The sequence below is a fragment of the Anoplolepis gracilipes genome, chromosome 5 (assembly GCF_047496725.1).
Source record: "Anoplolepis gracilipes chromosome 5, ASM4749672v1, whole genome shotgun sequence".
Taxonomy (NCBI): Eukaryota; Metazoa; Arthropoda; class Insecta; order Hymenoptera; family Formicidae; genus Anoplolepis; species Anoplolepis gracilipes.
In genome coordinates this window covers 8,193,548-8,216,400 of record NC_132974.1, presented here as the reverse complement: position 1 = coordinate 8,216,400, position 22,853 = coordinate 8,193,548, and the positions used below count along the sequence as shown (strand labels likewise).

Below are 22,853 nucleotides of genomic sequence, written 5' to 3'. Positions count from 1 at the left end.
GCGAGAGATTCGCTGAAACCGTGCCAGAAATGCGACAGACTGTATAGAATAGAGAGAAAGACATGCATTCGTATATAGTAGTCTCGTTGAAGAGGAGTTCAGCTGATCAGTTTTTTGTTTATCTCTTTATTTTCGAAGTTTCGAAAAAGAGGAGGAAGAGGAACAAAAGGAGAAGGAAGTGTAGGAGAAATTGGTGGTCCGCGAGAAGGCGTCCGTTTTTAGACGCATTGTGACGTAGATTATCGTCACTGATTTCGCCGTGCTCGATGATGGCGCGTTCCACATTTCTGGAAGGTCCGACGTCTCGATGGTGGACGCGGCGACGACGCTCATCGACGCCAGGACGACTCCGACACGTCGCTAATTTCCCCTCGTGTCCCGCGACTGGTAACAATTACGCAGCGAGATGGAAAGAACTTTATGAACACACGACCATCATATTATAGTCACGCACTCCAGTCGATCGTTTCACCGTCGAACCGATCGGCGTCGAGTACGTTTTTTTGGTATATATCCGATTGATCCGACATAACTGCCCGCGGCGCGTTCCTGTCGGATGCCGGCAGCTGTCGGCGTCGCCGTCAGATCTTCGCGATGAGAGGCTGGATCGCGAGCGGATGGCCGTTATGGTGCCGGCGATCACTGCTTCATCCTCGACGAACCGTTGCAGTCCATAGTGGCGATCTGACGAATCGGCGAAGACCGCTGTCAGTAGACCCAAGAAACGGGGACCCATTGAGGTGTCGTGTGCACGCGCTCGATCGCGGCTTCCAATTGGGCGATCGTTTCGTCGAGATCGTTGTTCACGATAGTCAGGTCGAAGAAGTGCCCGTATGCCTGCTTCAGCATGTCCGATTCCTTCGCCAATCGTTCCAAACTACCGTCGAACTGAAAATACAAGCAATGCTGTTAAAAGAATTATAATGATATGTATAATTAAAAATTAGTACAAATTTTTTAAATAAAAAAATGTTGTGGTGAAGTTTTCTATAAAAATGTTATCCCCGGTCTTTTTACATGTTGAGAATCTTGTTGAGAATGTTTTTATGTTAGAGATTAATTATATGTGCTTAAACCATAAAAATACTACAAACATATAAATAGTATTAAAAAATATTACTTTATAAAAATGATATAAATTGAAGAAGTATTTATAATTATTTACATGTATATGTATATATTATCGAGTTTAGTTCGATAGATATTTTTTAACGATTCTCTTTCAAAATAACATAACAGACTACAATCAAAGCTGGTTAATCATTCAGAAGTGAAAGATCACCAATAATTGTTTGTTCGATTAATCCACTAAATCTATAATTCATTTGAAAGCGTTTAATAGTTAGCCTAATTGCTTAATTGGCGTGCAAGCAATCCTGTCTCGTATTAAAGCTATAAATCAAGAATTGAAATAAGTTTAGCGAATAAAAAAGTATTCACAGATTATCAATGTTTTTTTATAGAAACGCTGTTATACAATGTAATCTCGTTAAACATTAATCTCTTTTATATAACAAACACTTAAAAACTAGTAAGTTTAAAATAGCTCTCTCTTGAGTCAGAAAACTACAGAAAAATAAATTTATATAAGTTCTCTGTATGCTTTATGTATCCTTTTTAATTAATTATATTATTTAGTTTAATACGTAGGCCGGCTAACCGTTTAACACGTAAAGTACACATTTTATTCGTGATAATAATTGTGATATGAAATAAATTACATTTGATGCAATCCATATGTAAACGCGCAAGTTAATTTTAAAAAAATATTCAAAATATGCAATATATATATTTAATTTATAGTACTGTAAAAAATTATTGTTATACTTACGTCTGTAACATTTGCAAATGCAGGTGCAGCTATGAAGACAACGTAAGGTGCAAATTCAGCTGTTCGTAAAACTTTCAGTGCCTGCGGTTCAACATCCAATATGGCCATTCTGCCTTCTTCGTGAATTTTACGGATAGTTTCAAGCTTAGTTCCATACATAGCATCTTCGTGTGTACCTGTTTATATAAAAAAAATATTTTAAATTCAATGCTTTCTATGTATTTAATATATATTACTTTTAATGTTTTGATTAAAGATATCATTATTTATTTCTCAACGTTGATAACTAATAAATATTGTTTTCAAGAAATTTTAAATACGATAAAATTTGTATAATTTACCGTATTCGAGATATTCATTAGCGGCTATGTCTGCCATCATTTCATCGTGTGATACGAAATAATAATTACGACCATTTTCTTCGTCGCTTCGTGGAGGCCTCGTTGTATCTGTGCATAAGAAATATATTTTATATTCCCATAAATATATTTTACACACAATTATTTAATTCCACATTTTTTAATGAAAAATTTGAGATATTTACGCGGAATAGGATAGGCGTATTTATCGGGATGCTTGGAAATAATCGTATTCTTTATATGTCGTCGGCCGACGCCATGTGCTCCCAATAATACTAAAGTTTTCCGTTGGAAGGCAGGATCTATAAAAAAAGAATAACAAAATTTTTATAATTAATTATTACATATGTTTTGTGTGTAAGCTATAACATTTATATGTATATTAAATTTTTAAAATATAAAGAAATCATTTAATAAAAAGACAATATCAGGAAAAACGGATATTTCTAGCTGTATAGAGAAAAATAGATATTGAATATCAATGTCATATTAGGTAATTTGTCGATTACATACATGTAAAAGTGCTAAATGAGACTTACAAGGAAGCTTCACGACCTCTTCGTAAGTCACCAGATCCAGCTGGTCGAAAACGGCGTTGTGCTTTGCAAGATATTTATCCTTGTATTGCTTCTTTTTCCGGCCGAATATTGAGCAATTTACTGTAAACAGAAACGATCGTTAATATAGATGGTGGCAAACTTGAGACGAGGCTATCTCTGCTCGAAAATGTCTGCCTGGTGTAAACTTGCAAATTACTGTGCAAGTGTCATGTTACGGAAACCATTATCCGTGCTAACAAACAAATTTTGTACCTTTATAATGTCGATGAACGACCGCTAAATTGATTTTAAAAACGTTGACAATGCTGTGGTTGTCATATAGCGAGACAGATCCACAAATTCAATTATCATGTATCAATTGTATATATACCAGAGGTGTATATGTAACAGAAATTAGTAAATCAAACGATGGTTACTTTTTTACGGGTTGTAAATATTTATCATAGAACTTTCCTGACAATACAATGTTATTAATGCAATTTATCTCACAACGAAAGAAGAGAACGTGAAAAATACCATTTTTCGCAAAAATCAGTTGCATAAAAAGTCGTTCATGTCGTTAAAATATTTCCTGATTATATCTCCTAATAATTACTTCGCCTATATAATACCTATGATGTGTTGTCCTATTGAAAATATAACAAGTATCGATATGTGCACTAATATTAGCAATCCTTTGAAACATTTCGAAAATCAACGAATCACTCCGACACGAAATAACGAACTACTCTGCGAATATCGAGTCTTTGGGTCAAGCAAAATCTTGTCTATTGATAAAAAGAATTCATTCTCAGTCAGCCAGTTCGAAAGAAGCCATGCCCAAAGGCACTTGGGAGTCCTATTGAGAGGGGTGTTCCAGCAGGTCACAAGATGACAACATAAGATCCGTAATATAACTGATGCGTGAAACCTTAGATGGATATTATAATCGGAGCCATGATAAATTGCATCGTGAGTGTTATTTCCATGATTATAGAGCTACTAGGAAGATTCGTTGTGTGTGACATTACAACGTACATTACAGCTGCAAATGATAACATGACTGCGGGTAAACCGCGATATCTTGCCAAAATATTAGGACAGTTAAAGTTAACTGCTAAAAATATTCAACGTACACAAAATGCAAAAGAGAACTTTCATTTCTCTCAAATATAAGAGATAGTTACACTCACATAGAGAAATATATCTTATATTCGAAATTTTTGACAAGATATTCGCCGACAATTAATGTCATTACTTGTTAACATCTAAAGCAATCGATTAATTATCTATCACAAGATCCGATTATAATCGTGCTGCCAGACATTGTTTGTGAGTTATGAAATCGTGCGCGATAAGCGATAAGTGCGTGAAATGTTATGCAGCGAACGCATGCATTAAAGCACGCTATGTAAAAGCATCTATTAATTTATAACATAGAATATCATAGCATTTATATTAATAAATTATTATTAACATAATGCTCATATTATTTTATTTATGCATATAATGCTTTATATGTAGTGTGTTACAAAATTATTTGCATACATCTACAAAATACAATTTTTTAAAGTTATTTTTTGCTTTCTGTATAATTTAACAATACAAAAAAGTTTCCATAAATTTATACACAATAAGTAAAATTGATGTTTTTAAAATTAATGCGCAAAATTTATTAAAGAAGTAATTATTGGTTTGTAAGATAATAAAAATTATTACAAATCTATGTTTATTTTTAAATAAACAATTGCAATTATAATTAAAGCTTATAGAATTGCATAATTATTTGTTCTGTATAATAACCATGATACATTCTTTACATAAAATAGCAATGAATATGATATAATTTATAGCTTTCAAAATTTTTTATCTAGATGTTTTTTTAGTAATTTAAACTAGTAGCACTAATTTATTACTAATTTTAAAGCTAAATAAAAGCTTAAATATTTTATACAATTCTTTGTTGATATTTTATTTAATCATTTGATTGAATGTTATGAAAAAATATTTCGCGCACATTTTTACGTTATGAAAAATTGAGTGTGATAAATTTCATGATATAAAATGAGTTATTAAAAGCAAGACCCTCATCCTTTTGTATAAACCATGAAGAGAGATATTCGTCCTATTTTTTTTTCTATCTCTTCTTTGTATTGATATGTGTTAGAAGCATAGATCCAGTCTGTATTTCATGCGTCTAAAATGGTCCTCTACGTGTCTCTACACGTGTCTACCTGAAGGCAGAGACGTACCTGTCGAACCGTCGCAGCCTTCGGTGTGAGAAGAACATCCACCTTCTCCTTCAGCATCTAGCCGCGCATAACACACAACAACAAATATATCACTGCAGCTAATTATTCCTGTAGCGCTAGTTCTCCGTTTACCTATTCCCAATCCGTCTCTCATGCCACCCACATGTGTCAGCAGGCGTATAGATTGTAGATATAAAGATATATGACAATCCAAACTTTTTCTTGTTAACATGTTCTTAAAGTACCTAGCTCCTCCTTTGTAAGATGATTTTACAATTGTAATCCGCAATTAAACCTCTAACTCGATTTTTAACATCGTACTTTAAAAAAAAAAAAAAGTTATAGAATTATTTATTTATTTATTTACCTATTACTCTTTTTTTTTAGTTACTGTTTTCTCTCTTTTCACCTATGATTTTTTTATATATATTTGTTTTAGAGATTAACTGTTGTATTAAATATACATATTGTAAAAATATGTTATAAAAATTATGAAATCCAGAATGATAAATCATCTTATATATTACATTATCTATCAACTGCTTTTCTCAGTTTTTTTGTACCCAGCAGCTTTTTACTAAAATGCTTTACTGCTATAAAGACGATAGCATTAAAAGATTTCACAGTTCAAGTAGTAAATATTCAAAGTAATGGTTATGTTTGTTCTTTATTTTCAGCATCTGGAGATGATAGATGCATTTACTCAAATAAAATGGTTTCAAGAACGTTCATACCTAGCTTCGAGATTCGAAATCGATACGCATTTATATACGTCATATAGGAAGTATAATTAAACCTGATTTAAAATATAATATTTAAAATGAGATTTGATCTCCTTGTAAACCTAATTAATTGGAGCTTAAGTAGGATTAAACATTTACTAAATGTAGTTATTTGATTATATGTTTAATTTGTTTAATATGAGAATATAATATATTGTCATAATCATATTTAGCACTAAATGCGAATGTACTTCTGTAGTTTTAGAAATATATATTGAATTAATTAAAATGATTCCCCCTTCTGCCCTCTCTCTCTCTCTCTCTTTCTCATTTGATATTTATACAATTTACATATTAAACATCATCCTAATAAGTTTATTAATTATTAATTCTATTCATGTTGTCATATATTCTAGAATTGATAATTATTATATTGTATAATTTAGAGAGATCTGTTAGCTAGGTATGACGCGTAATTTTTACGCGACACTTCTTTTAAGATATAAAGAGATGAAATAATTTTTTCAGATTATTTCCTATGTATTAGAAACATAATAAAAAAAGTATGTGGAATCTCATTGTCATAAAATTACAGATGTTAATCTTCGGTTTGTTTTCGTTCCAGGTGCCATGTGTCAAGGTGAACCAGCGTCACCAAATGGCAATTATCTAACTGTGTATTAATTTGTAATCAACGAATGATATGCTATCGATATACATCTTATTTGTGATATAATTGATTGATAACAACGATACCACATGCTCCATCGAAAACCTGTACACATCGAACAACACACAGACGACATCGTGTTTTATCAGCACATTCGTTTTTTGGCAGCAGTAAAAATCAATGGGAATTGACTGGAATTATTAGATGTGATAGGATGATAATGGATCGATCGAACGACGGTGAAAGAACGTAGTAATAACAATTTTCTCAATCGGCAAAATTCTGATTTTCTGATCGGTACTCGAAAGAAATTCTGCGATCTGCTGGAACCTGTGATTACTGCACTATTCGAGTTTTTAACCGAAATTATCTTAAGCGTTTAACGTTTCTACAATTCCAGAGAAAAATTTCCTTTTCAAAATTACTTTAGAATTATCGTTAAAACTTTTACAACAAAGTCAGAAAATGTTATATTCTTATGTTTAATTATTCAAAATTATGTAAAATTAAAAAAAGAATATAGTCTAGAGAATAATATTCTCCGTGATTACTCTATTCTCTATTATATCAAATACACATTTTTTTCGTTTTTTCAGATGGTTTCATCACTTTTACACTTCGCGGAATAACATTTTAACAGCAAAAATAAAAGTAAAAAAATAGTTCATATCGAATGACAAAAAAAGAATCTCGACAAGAAGACACGTTATATAAGTATCCTCTGCCATTTTTCGTTACTGCAGTATCTGATATTGGAAACGCTATTTGTGTCCTGAACAAGCAATTTTACATAAATAGCCAAGTTGTATTACCTTGTTCTTGTTTGTTTTTCTCCATAGACATGCAGGCGATGCGCCATTCTTGAAGTTCGGGCGAAGGGATAAGACCCGCGGAACCAGCCGCGTTATCCTTCCGCGCTTGCCACCAATGATGGTCATCTTTGCTGATGATTTGCAGAATGTCACCGGTCTTAAAAGCGATCCCAGCTTGCGCGCAAGGTATCAATTCGTCCTCCAGTGGATCGTAATCGAATTGTGCTCGAACGAAAATCTGTTGGTATAGTGAAAAATACATTAAAATTTCTTAAAAGTGGTAAAAATGTCATTGTGTTACAAAATTACTATCAGATGTGACATCAAGGATTTCACTTTGTGTGCTGATATATTTACATAGTGAGAAAAATTTTATAAAAGAAAATATTCAGAATGTACAAAGCAAAAAATTTATATAAAATATGTATAAAATTGACTCGCATAGTGAAATCATTAATATCTATTGGATTAGTGAGAAGAAAATTTCATCAACAACAATAGATTCTCGATTATAAGACGTGACTAAGATATCGTTCTACGGCTAAATCGATCGCTGATAAACCTACTGATAGCTCTGCGCTAGACATAGCGAACGAATCTAGATATTGCGAGAGAGAAGCAAAAAATGCGATGTAGTAAGCACTGGCAATAGCTCTTGCATAGAGTAACGATACGATGTAGAATATGTATAACATATCAATAGAGCGCTCGCAAGTCGATTCAAATTATAGTGTATCGATATTACAAGGCATATAAAATACAAATTTACATGTTGTATCTCGAGACAACCAGCGATCGATTCGTAGCTCGATTTCACCACATCGCTTAAAAGTTAGGAAGAGGGGGACACGCGCGAAACAAATTTCCAGACGAGATATGGATTCGCCGGTCTCCGAACGTCGCTGTATGACGTTTTGCAATCGGTACGCAGTTAGGTCATCGACGCGAAAGGGCTGTGGCGGCTTTTACAGTTATCAATTTGATACACTCATCGGCTCGGGGGAATTCTTCAATTGGAGAAACGCGAGAGTATCGTGCGAGTTTTTTTGCCACCAGCGCCATGACTTTTTGATCATTTAGCGATACACAATACGTATTTACATGTAAAGGCATATACATAGATACACGTATAAGTGTAATTCCGTTCTTTTTTTTTTTTTTTTTTTTTTTACAAGAAGCTCAAGCACTAGTTGCTGCATGTCACGCAAAACAGACGCACATGTATACGCGCACGCACGCATACCGAAGATGCATGATGCAGATATGCGACGCGGCCACTACATGAATGTGAGAGTAAAGAACGACGCATAAAGTGGTGGGTATGATGAATAATATGGTTGCATAGTGACGAGAGTGGTTCTTCTGGTTAACGCGCGTATCATTCATGAGAAACACAGAGAGCCGCGGAGATATTTAATTAATATGTAGAGAGACGCGAGGATTATAGAGAAGAGTAAAAAAAAAATTGATTGTTCCGTTGATTCTGTACGAATATTACTTATCCGATACAGATATCATAATTATACATTGGTTTTAATTATAATTAGAAATTTTGCCTGCGAATATATTTGAAAGTTAGAATATCGATAATCCTGAACTAATTAACTTGGATACATTAATTACGTGCATTGGATGGACAAGAATTTACAAACAGTGGCTGAATACATTGTGCGGTTTTGTTAAGCAACTAATTTGTATTTTGATTTCTCATAAAAACATTTTTTACTTATTTGATATAAATAACTTAACATTAACATATTATCATTTATGATTTACCAATAAATTAATATCAATAATATTCGTACAGATTTAATGTTTGTGTTATAAGTTTTACATATCGATAAAATTGCACAGTTATTTAGGCTTGCTATGATTTCTAAAAAAACCCGGACATGGTTAAATTTCGATCATAAAATTGTTAATGTATAAGTAAATAAATATAAAAACATATACATTATATATGTAAAAAAGTTATAAGTTTCATGCGTATTGATAATATTAAGTCGTTAATCGCGTGTAAAGGTTCTCTTTAAAAGAAAGACACTTCCAAGTTAAAATCAAATCATCAAAAAGTATAAAACAAAATTTAGCAACTTACGTTCACTTTTAATTCTCGAATCGAATGGCATTTGCAAGATTTTAGGCTCCGCAATTTCGGCAATTCCGAATATAAATAATCAAATGTACAAGAATCGATCGATATCTTCGCGGACACTCGGTTAATCGTAACATGTGACCCCTATCAACGTGTGGCATCATCGTTTATAAATTTTTAAAAGCAGTATGTCTGTGCTAGCATTATATAATCAGCAAGTGCTCTTTTCAGAAATGTCAAATTCCTCGAATTCAAGCATAAGAAAGATCCACACGTTCTCAGACAGGACACTTTTTCACAAATTACATCAAGTGCTTTAAGAAGCGAAAAAATTTCTTTTGACAAGAAAAATACATGGACGTTCAGACTAAAAATATAAGAAAAGTAAATATTATGTAATTTATTTACATATATTGTCAATAAAATTATGCAAAATTATTTTTACACATTTATTCATATCCGCGAAGTTTAATTCAATCAATTTTATCTTTGATTTCCAATTTCTCACAAATTAACGACTTAAAATCAAAATAACTTAATTAAAATAAAAATATTTTTTTCTTTAGCTTTAATATGCATATTAAATATGCATAATTAATTCCTGCATATACTACAGAAAACTTACTATACTTTTTTTTTTTACAAAAAGGCTGCTCTTTTATTTCTAAAGCATTCCTCTGAGCGTCCATGCGAATGGAAATTTTCTCGTATAGGCACATAAGCGAATATATATCGATATGCATTACTCGCTTCAGGACTCCTGTCGAAGTAGAGGTATCGCGCGGAAAAAACGCGGAATTAAAAAGGAAAACCGATAGATACGGAAGTCCGAGTAGAGAGTTCTATTTTTCAGCGATGGCGTGTATAGGTAATAGGAGCAGAGATAGAGAGTATGAGGCATGTATGTATATAATGTATATATGAATGTAATATATATATATGTATATATATATATATATATAAAAATATTATATATATATAAAAGTAATATGTATACGCATAGCCTTCTAACTACAGCAGTCCAATCACACCAGATCAAGTGGCGGTACTTACTAACACTGGCAGAGGCTTAATCCTGAACAACTAGAGTGTTGAGGAAACAGAAAAAAAGGAAGATCAATTAATTAATATGTTTAGAGTCGCTCCAAGCGTAATACGGATTAATCGAAGGCCGCCTCGCGCACGTTGCGCGAGGGGAGAAAAAAAGTGATAAGAATGATACAATCAACGATAAAGAGCACCTACGGTTGAGTCGCACGCGTCAACGCTTCCGAGATGCACGGTGCGCATTGCTGTGTGGCACATGCAGGCTTTACTAGATCCTCGTACTATTATAGACAGATGTTTCGTACTTTCGATGCTTATAAGCGTTGGGCTACCACGCATAATCTACGCGTAAAATATCTAAATTAAAAAAAATAAATAAATAAACTTAACCGCTACAGCATTGAAATATTCAATTTTTTATTCCAGATATAGAAAGGGATTAATTTTGCGTGAATTATTACGTTTCTGTTATCGGAATAAATATATAGATTATTCTTTTGTGTTTGTGGATCATCGATATGTGAGTCCGCCGAAATTATATAAATCTCTGATTAGAATCATCAAAATAGCATTCTACACTGTGAATCAGCGGCATTTTTAATTATTAAAAAAATAGTAATCAATAGCTATATGTAATGTTGTGATAAGAAAATTTTGTTGTTTTATTAAAGATGTGTGGAATAATGTTTAAAGTAAATCAAAATAAATTCGTATTTTATACTGTGCAAATGACGCCGATACAGTGTAGAATGCTATTTGATATGCAATCTGATGAAGCAAACAATAAATAACAACTTTTTATTATTGTCTGCTTATTTGGATTTTATACCAAGTGATATTGCACGCATAGATTATCGTTGTTCTCCGGGATATGCCCAACACCTGCTACGAGTCGACTGTACGAAGTAATTTTGAGCTCGCAGTTCTGTGGCACGTGTGATGAGCGTGGCGCGGAAATGCGAGTTTCAAGCGAGAACTCTCGATGCTTTCCGTCGGGAAGTCAGGAGGAATCAAAGCGGACTGGTACAATTAGTAACATTCTAATGCTCGTGGTACGCCTCGCGTTTTACGTGAGAGAGAAAGTTCCCTTGCGCGCATTGGAAATAAAACACTTTCAAGCGGGAGCAAACTGGTAGAAGTTCTCGTGGTTTACCTCCGATCGTATAAAGTTCGCGATTAGATCACTGTTCAAATTAACAAGAGTATGTATCCGCGTGACTAACTTTATCTCGGATCTTTCTGAATTTCGCACAAATGATTAGAGAGAGCTCGTTTCCGGCGAAATGTTCACAAGTTGGCGAGAGACACTCTACTAACGCTTCAGAGTCTCGATAGAGTCTCGACTTTGTCATACTCGCAATGACTTCATTGTCACATTGCGGCTTCGTTATTAGTTGCTTATAATATCAAGTGGATTATAGGGTAACATATAATTAACGACTTATAATACAATTGACCAAATACCGAATAACATTTAATAAAGATAAATGAGTAAAAAGATAATAGATTTTAAAAACAATGTGCAAAAGACACAGAGAGAGAGAACAACATGTCTTATAAAGATGTTCTGCGAATTGGCTTCATAATATATATTTATTTAATCGAAAATGTCCAAATATCATTTCCATTCTGTAGGTTCTTTGATGTAATACTAACATGTAATATTAACATACTGGAATGCCCGGAGCTAGTTTGATAGATTACTGAACATTATTTGTCTAGTAATTTTCGACAAATAATGTTAAATAAACGACTATGATATGAGAATGTTCTCCATCAATAAATTACATTCGAGGCGGAAAATACTGCGGAAACAAATTGCATGTTGAAATTATTATAAATAAGTGAGAAAATTTATTAGAAATATATTTCTTGGATCAAATATATATATATTTTTGTGACAAATCGATATCATATTGATATTTTCCGCAATCCTAGTTCCGGTAGAATTCATATCCTGTTTGTATCCTGTTTAGTATGGAAATTTCCATTCTATCTGATTACAAATTCCTATCTCGCTCCGATTCGGACGGGAGGAATAATGAGACGAGTTCCTTTTATGAAACCGATTCCACAGAGCTCGGCAACGACGCGACGCGTTCCCAAACTTCTCTCAGGCCGCACTGTTCGAATAAAGTCACCGCGAGCGATTGTGCCCATCCCGTTTCCATAGTAACGTCGCAGAGGACAGTGCATGGACATGATGGTTCAGTATGTGGGTTTCCGACGTGCATTGGAAGCTTGCGCTCTACTTCAAAGAAGAAATGAACGGGCGAACGATGGGGAAGAGGTTGACGATGGTATGCTGCTGATGGGATTTTCAGGCGACACTGGGAAAGACAATTCTACTCAGTGATATAGCAGGTACTGCGCTATCGACAACTCGTCTGGTGGACTGACTGCTGCTGATGCTGCTGAATCCTCTTGTCGATTTCCATCGGGACCGGACTATCTGCTTCCGAGTGCCAGACCGAAAAGCCAAGCTTCGGTCTTGCCTTTCGGAAGAGGGAGATAAAAAGAATCGTATCGCAGTGCACACAGAATAAACTCGACTAAAAATTTCGCAATAATCTATCGCGACAGCGGTAATTGAATTATTAACTCGATTTAATTAATAATGTGCATCGAAGCATATTTTTCATCATCGCTATCAGCTTGTACCGTGATTGAAAAATCTTGGATTTTTAAAGTGGTGCAATAAATATTTCTCATAATAACATGATAATAATATTTTTGAATTGTAACAAATTTTAACAAATTTTATTTTTCAAATTCTATGATCAATTAAATTACATGATAATTTACACATGTTTATAAACTATTAAATATTGTAAAATTAAATTGGATCAATTATGTAGCGTTATACTGCGATATGTTCTTTGGAGAATTAATTGTGCTTTTGTGAAATAGTTTTTCAATCATTACTGTAAGGGTCAAAATTCTATATGGATCAGAGAGATAATGTATATATATGTATATATATATATATATATGTATACATATATATATATATATATATATATGCAGGTCGGGGTTTATTAAAGTGAACAACACACACAGACACGTAGAGATTACCTATTTCATCCACGTATACTGCAATTAACATTTGTGTGAAATGGTGTGAGTTGTGATTAAGGAGGGTAACTAACGAAGAGTAATTAACGAAGAGTAACGCGCGATAAGGATAAAATAAGATTACCGAATATTTTTCCCGAATTTATTCAAGAAATCGATATCGCGTATTCAGTTCGCTTCAAATGTCGCCTGTACGATACAAATATTCCAGATGCCTTTCGCACGCGATCATAGAAACGTACATCGAATCATATTTTCGTTTCTCGTGGCATATTCTTCGCGGAGCAGAGAACGTCATAAATCGAAAGTACGAGTCGACAGATGCGGAAGATGCACGTGCCTAGAATAAAATCTGAGAATGGCGAGATTGAAGGATCAATTTCGACGAATAGGATTTCAGTGCATCACGCGTTTAATCCGCGTCTTATTATATGAGGAAAGAGCCGAAAATGAAAAATGTGTCGAAAAATATCAATGCCTTATTAAAAGGACATACTGTCGAAAAATGTAATTGTATTACATATTTAATCATTACTAAGAATTTCAACTTTTATGTAATTTATAAATAATTTTTTTGCGCGATCAAAAAAATACATTTTTTTGTGTATTGAGTACACTCAATTGAATTGATCTAATTAATATACGAGACTCTACACACACACACACACACATTATGCACAATACTCAACGTATACGAAAGTTTATTTTCTCTGAAATATTTTATGACGATCGACCTTTCACGCGCTCTACTAATTGCGAAAAAGATTGAACTAATTTTCTCGAGACGTTTAATGAGATCTTGAGATGCCTTCGTGCAGGGCGATAAAGTGTCAACAACGATTCGAGCGCGATCGTTGTATGGTGCAAGAGCGATAAACGGGCGGTAATGGAGGATGACAATACGGAGAGGCATGTTGAACACATCTGAGCATGTGTGTCTAATGGAACAGACGGACAGACAGACAGACAGCTGTGTGTGTGTGTGTGTGTGTGTGTGTGTGTGTGTGTGTGTGTGTGTGTGTGTGTGTGTGTGTGTATGTATGTATGTACGTGTGTGGGTGGGTGGGTGGGTAGGTGAGTGTGCATGTGTCGTTCGTCGATTCTATTTCTACGACGGACACGGACAAGAGGTCACGTTATACAGGTAACGTGCGACGACTCGTGGTGTGTTCCAGCGCGGTTCATGCTTTATTATATCTTCGTACAATGCACTGTAGGGTAACAACGCCGCAGCCGTTGCGCTCGCCGATGTTGTTGCCGCTCCTGCCTAAAGGTGCGATTGGGGGGTTGGGGGTCCGAGAGTGATGGCGTCGGAAATGCAACGTGGTACGGTCGGGGCGGTGGGGGTGTTTATCGTTACCGAGGGTGTCTCGCTTCCCGTGTAACACTTGAGATACCCCTGTCCCCGTTTTATGTTCGTCATCGCGAAAACGCCTTTAGGTTACATTGTCTTATTCGTACCATGTATACTCATTGGGTTGCTACTCATTTCAAATGCGCATGTGTTTGCGCAACGATTATTAACCGTAAATGCTCCCTTTCAATGTATAACGAGTATAACGCAGACGCACGGGACAGAGAATGCTTAACTTCGTAAGCTCGTTTTCGCGAAAGACGGATAGCGTTTTGATACGTATTTATAGTAGGACTTATTCTTGCCGCCCAGATTCGATTTATCGAATGCGTACACATTTGCAGTTATCAAAAATAGCGATTTTTCTGCAGGCGGCAGTTACTGCGTATCTTAATCGAATCTGTGTTGAATAAGAGTCATTCTTGTCACATATACTTATTCCTCTCTTTCCAACTCGTAACATTCTTATAACGTAAAGTGATAGTTAACGTTCATCTGTCCTGCGTCTTTCTACCTTGCACTCCCGGAAGTATAATGAAATTGTATATTTCGGAAAATATGGTCTATATACTATGCAATCGCATATACAGATATTTGTCACACCAATAACTTGAAGTTATACATTGACAAGAGATCTCCTTACATCTCTTATAACACCTATAAACTCCCAACACATTTTACAACGCTTCACAAAATCTAATCCAATCAAGCCGTTGCATGTATATATATATGTGTGTGTGTGTGTGTGTGTGTGTGTGTGTGTGTGTGTGTGTGTGTGTGTGTGTGTGTGTGTGTGTGTGTGTGTGTGTGTGTGTGTGTGTGTGTGTGTGTGTGTGTGTGTGTGTGTGTGTGTCGTGTGTGTGTGTGTGTGTACATGTACATAGTATAGAGTGCGAGGAAGTAGGCAATATATCATTTTCTTAACATATCCACTTCTTCTTTGTTGCATTTCTACGGTGCATAACGAGAGAGCGAGAGGCTGGGCGCTACGTTAAACACATATATGAACATAAGCAGATATATAAGTACAGAGTATGTACAAAACGAATGCTACGTCTCACATCAAGATATTAAAAAAATTATAATTGAAACTGAACCGCACGCGATATATATATATATATATATATATATTAAACAATATTGATTGTAACTATATATCGATCTTTCAGAACTAAAATATTTACACACAACGAGAGACTAGAAGCTTCTAAGAATCATCTCATCATTGTTCGACGACGCAACATTTCTAGAATAGAGATTCGCAATTTTTTTCAGGTACAGAATATAATGTCCGTTGATTCAGGTACGGAAAAAGAGGGAAGTGCCTTATACTTGAAGCCATTAGTGCGTGTTTTACTGACACTTATTAGAGAAATATCTTGAAGATTTTATTAGCAATGACGCCCGCTGTTTAGATCTCTTGCGAGGTAAAATCAAACCGCGGCACTTATGTATATTGAACAACGGTCTATTTTATTTCAATTGGAATAGACGACATTATTTGCAATCTACCCTCAACTGCATGTACGGAAATTTTTGCACGTGGTAAACAATTTGTACTTAATAATGTTACAAAACAGACATCAGGAGGGTTTATATTCTTTTTCTCAAAAATAGAATTATAGTTTATCGTACTGAATTTCATCTAGAAAAAATACATTAATCATTTTATAATTTTAAAATGTCGTAATATAAAACTACAGATGTAGCTTGCGTGAAACGGATATCTCTAAATCAGCATATATTATCCATCTCTATGAACAATCCAATAATTACGAGGCGATACGATTGGCCAATAAAAGAAAGTAAAAAAAAAGAGAGATTAAATCACACTGCTACCAGGCTTGCGCGTTATCTACACAATCGCGAGTGAGTTCGTGCAAAACGATGATTAACGAACGGCCCAGAGAGTTTTGCAGTATCGACTAAAACCCATCGATCGATTTACATAGCCTTACGTGTATGCATTTATGATGCGGAGGGCTACATTGGCCAAAAAGAAAAGCATCAGTTCGCAAAGATGTCCTTCATGCAGGTGAGGGTATAATGAGGGGTGTAACAAAAGCTTCCTTATATGACAAAAACACAAACAACATTCCAACACATGTGGAAACGAAAGTGTGCATTCCTTGTATACTTCTTTTCCCCCCGTAAAGTGAACTATCGTACTATCGAGTAACGAGATGTTGTTTGACTCAAACTCGTTGTAAGACGAAATCAGAAATACAAAGAGAGGAAGAGTGAAAGTAGAGAACAAAATTACAAAAGAATGAGAGAAAGAGGGAACGAGAGAAAGAGCTTGAGAGAGAAAGAGAGAGAGAGAGAGAGAGAGAGAGAGAGAGAGAGAGAGAAAGATAGAGAAACAAAAAGAGAGAGAGAAAGAGAGAGAAAAAACCGGGGAGAAAGAGCGAAAAAGAAACATGCACGCTCCGTGAACTCGAAAGCGCCGACCAAAGCGTTTTGTTACACCGCTCGTACCGACCTAGCCTTATAGAGATATAGATTATAATATACATATTTTTCTAATATGTGTATGGATATATCACATAAATTATTTTCTAACAATATCGTCCCATTAATTCCATTAATTAGTCATTTAAAATTGGATCTCGCAATATAGGGCGAGATGTTAGCATCACACTGGCCCATCATTCACAAAATTCACGTTAGTCGACGATGTCACGTCCAATTCTAGTAGCTTCAACACTTACAACATTAATTCAAGTAATCTCAGTTGAGCGAATGTCATCTTCTTGCGTTAATACTATCAGAACAGGTCACTAGTTACGCTTTATCTCATTACAGAATTAATGTCCATGACATTAATGTGAACTTTGAGCACGGGTCAGTGCAGGGACAAATTAACTATATGAAACATATGTGCGCAGTGCTGTAAAATTGACGTTACAATTGACAAAATTTAGATTTCTTGAAATTATATCATCAGAAAAAATGCATTTGTTGCGTAATAACGATTATATTAAATATATAATTATATAATTATATTCGTACGTTGTTCCCTTATAAAATATTAAATTTTTATATTTCCTTGACAACGAATGTCTTTTCTTATCAAATGTATCGTCAATTTCAAAACACTCTTATATGTGACGCTTGCATGTTGCAAGCGCTATATAATCCTAGAGAAGAAAGAGAATATTATTTATCATGCGAGACTAACGTATGTATGTCCTGTTGCCGTACAATTGCAACAATCGTAGGACGTCCATTATCTACATCGCAATGCAGTTTAGGATAAGCAATTTGAAGGCGAACATTCTTTGTACATGTGGACACGCGAAGAAGGGTATTGTACATCCATTTAAAGAGCTGTACATGTAACTGCATATTGTACGGACCTTTGACAAGTTCATGAAGTTAAATTATGTACAACGTGCTCGAGGCACGAACTCTCGACACGCAGAATTGTGAGCTATGAAAATATTGCAAGGACACTGCAAATATTGCAAACATAAAATCGTTTACTCCGTCGAGTGTCTCATCAATCTTATAGATTGATTGAAGAAGCACTCATTTCACGCGTACTGTATTTTAAAAATTAAATTTGCAATGATATAAAAGCAACTGCACCTAATAAAATCCTGATCCGAGAAAAAAACTGTTCTCTCAATTTAATTTTTATTGGATTTGGCATTATGCTGAAAGAAATCTTTGTCTTGCGTAGCACTGCTTGCGTACTGAGAAAGACGGTGAAACATACGTATAACATTTTCCGTTATAAAGACGATCATGACAAGCGAGTATAAATAATGTTAATATATAAAATGTTAATATATAAATAATGTATTTCTCGGTACGTCAAGCAGTATTAGTTTTATCTGAATTTTTCTTTTGTAAAACAGAATTAATTAAAAGAATATCATTTTATATATTGTTATGCATATGTGTATCTTATAATATAGGTATAACCTCTGGTGAAAACCTCTGCAAATATTGATCATCTTTAAGACATGTTTGTTGAACAGCCTCTTATGAATCATTTCAATGTATCGTATAATTCTTATAATTAGAGAGTGGACGATAATTTTTGTAATGACTTAACACGATTACGCTGATTTACCATCAAAATTCCTACGCTTTAAATGCGAATTTACTTTCACTATTGCCAATTACACACGTTTTGCGCTATTGCTTGAAATCCTATCTTGAAGTAATTGATGGAACGTGATAACAAGCGCTATGAGAAGCGAAGTATCTATTTCTCCAGTAATTGCCAGTTTTATCAAAACAGCTGAGTAAAAAATTTGCTAAGTGAATATAAACGTTAAAAAAATAATAATTTCATAAGAAATCTTAAAAATATATCATAAATAATAAAGTGCACGAAAATCTTCTATTAAATACATATAAACTTTGTTTATCAAGAAATTTAGTATTTTTATTTCAAAAATTTTATAAAATTTTTAAAAATTGTTGTTTATTGATTTATAAAATAATATTTTATTAAACGTGAAAATTTGTTAAAATCTTATTTTCTCTTAAAGATTTTAATCATTAATATATAATTATAAAATAGAATTATAAAGTAAATAGATAAGAAATAGTCTTATTACATGCTTATTTTTATGTTTAATGTATCTTTATTTTTATATTAATATGTCTTTATTTTAAATAATTTAAATGAACAGTTAGACATGTTTGAAAATAAAAATAATTGATTACTAAATAATAATTTAACATAAAAGTAACAAAAAATAATTAAAATAAAATTCTGTATTCGTTTTGTAGTTGTAAAATATATTTTAATATAATATTATATATACAGGGTGTTAAAAAAAGGAACTAAACTTTTTAATTTTAATTAATATTACTTGCTATCAAAAATTTTAACAGCATATATAAATATATATGAAAAAATTATATTGAAATTACTGCTTTTAATATATGCAAAATTGAACAAATAAAATTCAAACAACTGAACAAAACAAAAGAGTGAAAATCATCAAGTATTTGAACAATCGTTCATTTTTAAATTTCCGAAACTGTCAGTCGACAAACGAATTTTTGAAAAAGTGTTATTTAAAGTGGTTCTACCGTAAACAAACCCAGTTTATAACATTTTTATCCGATTTCGCTTGATTGTGTTGTAAATCAAAGATGAAAAACTGTTCTACCAAAACCAATTTATTAACATTGTGAGAGCTAAATAAAGTTTACTCAATAGTTATGCTCAATAAATGTATTATAATCCAAAAAAAGAAAAATAAAAATTTATAAATTCTGTTGCGTTTACTCACAATCAGAGTTATTGTAATTGTATGATTCATTCAATACGCAAACATTCTTAAATCACGGAAAGAAAAGTTCTCATTTGTTCTAAGAATTTAACGTTTCATTTTTCAAGAACTTGTTTAGATTGAATTCGTGCGCTAATTACTGAAACTTTAAATACGGTCGAACATTGAACTATAGTAAAATTTGTCGCCGAGTATATCCAACTATTCGAGGATATTGAGCGTAAGCTGGCGCATATAAACCGCCGGATATCAGTTTCCGTTCCTTTCGTTAATGTTAACGAAGATTAGTAGTGAAACTATGTCCCAAGTTACCTCAGATTTGTGAGATAACTTGTGACATAGACAAGTAAATATCCTTGTTCCTTATGTGCTTAAAAAATTAGTTCTGACACACACATCGAAATTATACTGACATACTTTTGTTTTGTGCAAAGATACAATGTAGTAAAAAAGATATTTATATAATAATAAATAAAAATTAAATTGTTAATTAAATTTATCTATTTTAAAAGATATTAAAATCATCAAAGAATAATAATTAACTTATTTTTAGGCTCACCTTATATATGTGTTTTACATATATTATTTAAGATGTCTGTATATTAAAGACATGTCAAGAGAATATATTCCACTTAATTATATTTCATGATATTATTCTTATACAAAATTCACATAAACTTTGATTAATTCCAACAAAAGGAAATTTACAAATTTATTAATAAAAGTTCCTAAAATAATTTCAAATCTTTCATAAAAATATTTATACATAATTTTTGATTACCAAATACATAGAGTGAAAAATTTTTTTCTAGTGGATTATATTTATATGTAATTATCCAATAGACATTAACTGTCTCTTCTTGCAAACTTCTTGTAAACTCTGTGGTTACCTTGGATGGAATTATGTAGGAAACTGTATACAAACTACAAACTATTGAGAAACTAATCGCATATCCCTCTGTTCGTTATCGGGTTCAAAACTTTCCTAATCGCGGAACGGATAATAGGCAGAGACTTCTCGCACTTTGCGTGCGTTCTTTGCGAAATAATACTTCGAAGTACTTCGTATTATGTATATACAAATCCAGTTTATATGAAGCAAAATATGGAGCAATTTCATTACAAAAGCTAATTGTGTAAAGTTTAAATCATTTAATTCAATTAAATTCTTGAATTTTCCTTCATGTATAATTACTTGTAATAATTTGCATATATAATGTAGTGGAAATTATTAGTTGTTTATCATTATAAGCTCTATCAGGACTTGTGAAGTTTCTCTTGTTATATCAGAAGACGGTGGGAGAAACTGAGACAAACTATTTAAGCGATTGATAGATCACGTTTCAAAGTATGTCCCTAGGTTAATAATTAATAACAACATGCAAGACATAATATTAATGCTTACAAGTAGAGAATCAAATTTGATTTTGGATAATGGATTTGAAAGATTGTAATTTAATACAATATAAACAAATAAATAATATTTAAGAAATAAAAATATTATAAATTGGTATGTATATATATATGCATAATCTTTCAAAATTAAATTAATAAATAATAAATAATCAAACAAATAAATAAATATTTTGATTAGGCCCATTTAAAGCTTTAAATATATAGTTATTACTTTTAATATTGCACATTTATCATTCGAATGGCTCTAATGTCACAATAATATTACAGAAATTCGCGAAATAATTATATGTGTGACTAATGTATTTGCTAATGAAGCGTATTGGTCTAACGAAAAGCCTAATTATCTGCTTAATTACTTATGAGAGCTACCTACAAGCTATCTACTCTATAAGGCTCTATCTAAATCAACTTCGTTCAATAAATTCGATAGTGTCGTTGGAAGAAGGCATAAATTTGTCCCACGAGAAATCTACCACAATTATGTTTAAAAACGGCCTTTTTGGTGATTCTATGAATGCGCGATCTAATCAAGTGAACTACTTGAAATAAAAATCGAACATTTTAAGACTTTCGCGATCGTAGGGCCGATAGTGGGTTTAAGCGACGTCTAGGCGTACTCTCAGTAGACGAGGAAGCGCTCTTAGACTTGGAAGATTTCGACGCCTTAGACGTCTTTTCTTTACTCGTGGTAGCTGCAGAGGTTTTCACCGGTTTCCCGGATTTATTCGCACCACCTCCAGAGCTGATGCCCGTGGAGGTTGCGGATGATGCGGGCTTACTAGACGCGAGAGTGTTTTGGGAATGGGTTTGGGTGTTGGGTCTTACTTGTACCTCGCAGGGGGGCGGCGCGCTCCTGTAAGACGGCACGATCTTGAAAGTTACAGATCCTCGTGCCTCCCGCTGTAACAGTCAAAAGAGATCGATTCTTTAGATGTTGTGTCTATGAGAAAACAAAAATATAATAAATTATTAGCATAAAAATGAACACAAATTTAAGATTTTCATATAATGTACAAAGAATCTATATATTTTTCAATAATAAAATGATATGTTACTTCAAAATATAACTTTTTGTTTACAATTAAAATTTGTATCAGTTATAATGTCTTTTTTTAAAAATACATTTTTAATTATCTTTATAATCCAGTTTAGAAAAAAGAGTTTTGTATTTTTTTTTTTTAAATTCTATTCGCGATTTTGTGAGAGTAATTTTATACGATGATACTTACCAGAATCTTTTGCAAGGCATTAACGGATTGATTCTGAACCGGTATACCATTGATCTCTCTGATCTCGTCACCAACGTGAAGAGTGGCTTGTCTATGGATCATCCCACCATGCATAATCCGTGCAACAAAGCACTGTCCGTCCTCATTCATTTTTAGTGTGATTCCCTAAAAAGCGATCGAATAAAGCGAAATAA

The 22,853-nt window shown here is 33.3% G+C and overlaps 1 protein-coding gene across 11 annotated transcripts in view; it reads right to left on the bottom strand.

Moving 5' to 3' along the window:
• Positions 1-708: 708 nt before the first annotated feature.
• The window catches only part of Cask (peripheral plasma membrane protein CASK), a 182,200-nt gene continuing 160,055 nt past the window's right edge, over positions 709-22,853 (bottom strand). For 4 of the 11 annotated variants that reach the window (XM_072892962.1, XM_072892964.1, XM_072892969.1 and 1 more), the window contains 10 exons: positions 22,660-22,824; positions 22,256-22,330; positions 10,334-10,363; positions 7,186-7,423; positions 4,982-5,038; positions 2,730-2,849; positions 2,376-2,492; positions 2,173-2,280; positions 1,832-2,007; positions 709-888 (listed from right to left, as the gene is read on the bottom strand). In XM_072892962.1, the coding sequence (XP_072749063.1) occupies positions 709-888; positions 1,832-2,007; positions 2,173-2,280; positions 2,376-2,492; positions 2,730-2,849; positions 4,982-5,038; positions 7,186-7,423; positions 10,334-10,363; positions 22,256-22,330; positions 22,660-22,824 (1,266 nt within the window). The remainder of the gene's footprint in view (positions 889-1,831; positions 2,008-2,172; positions 2,281-2,375; positions 2,493-2,729; positions 2,850-4,981; positions 5,039-7,185; positions 7,424-10,333; positions 10,364-22,255; positions 22,331-22,659; positions 22,825-22,853) is intronic. The other 7 variants (XM_072892970.1, XM_072892971.1, XM_072892963.1 and 4 more) reach the window with 6 other exon arrangements.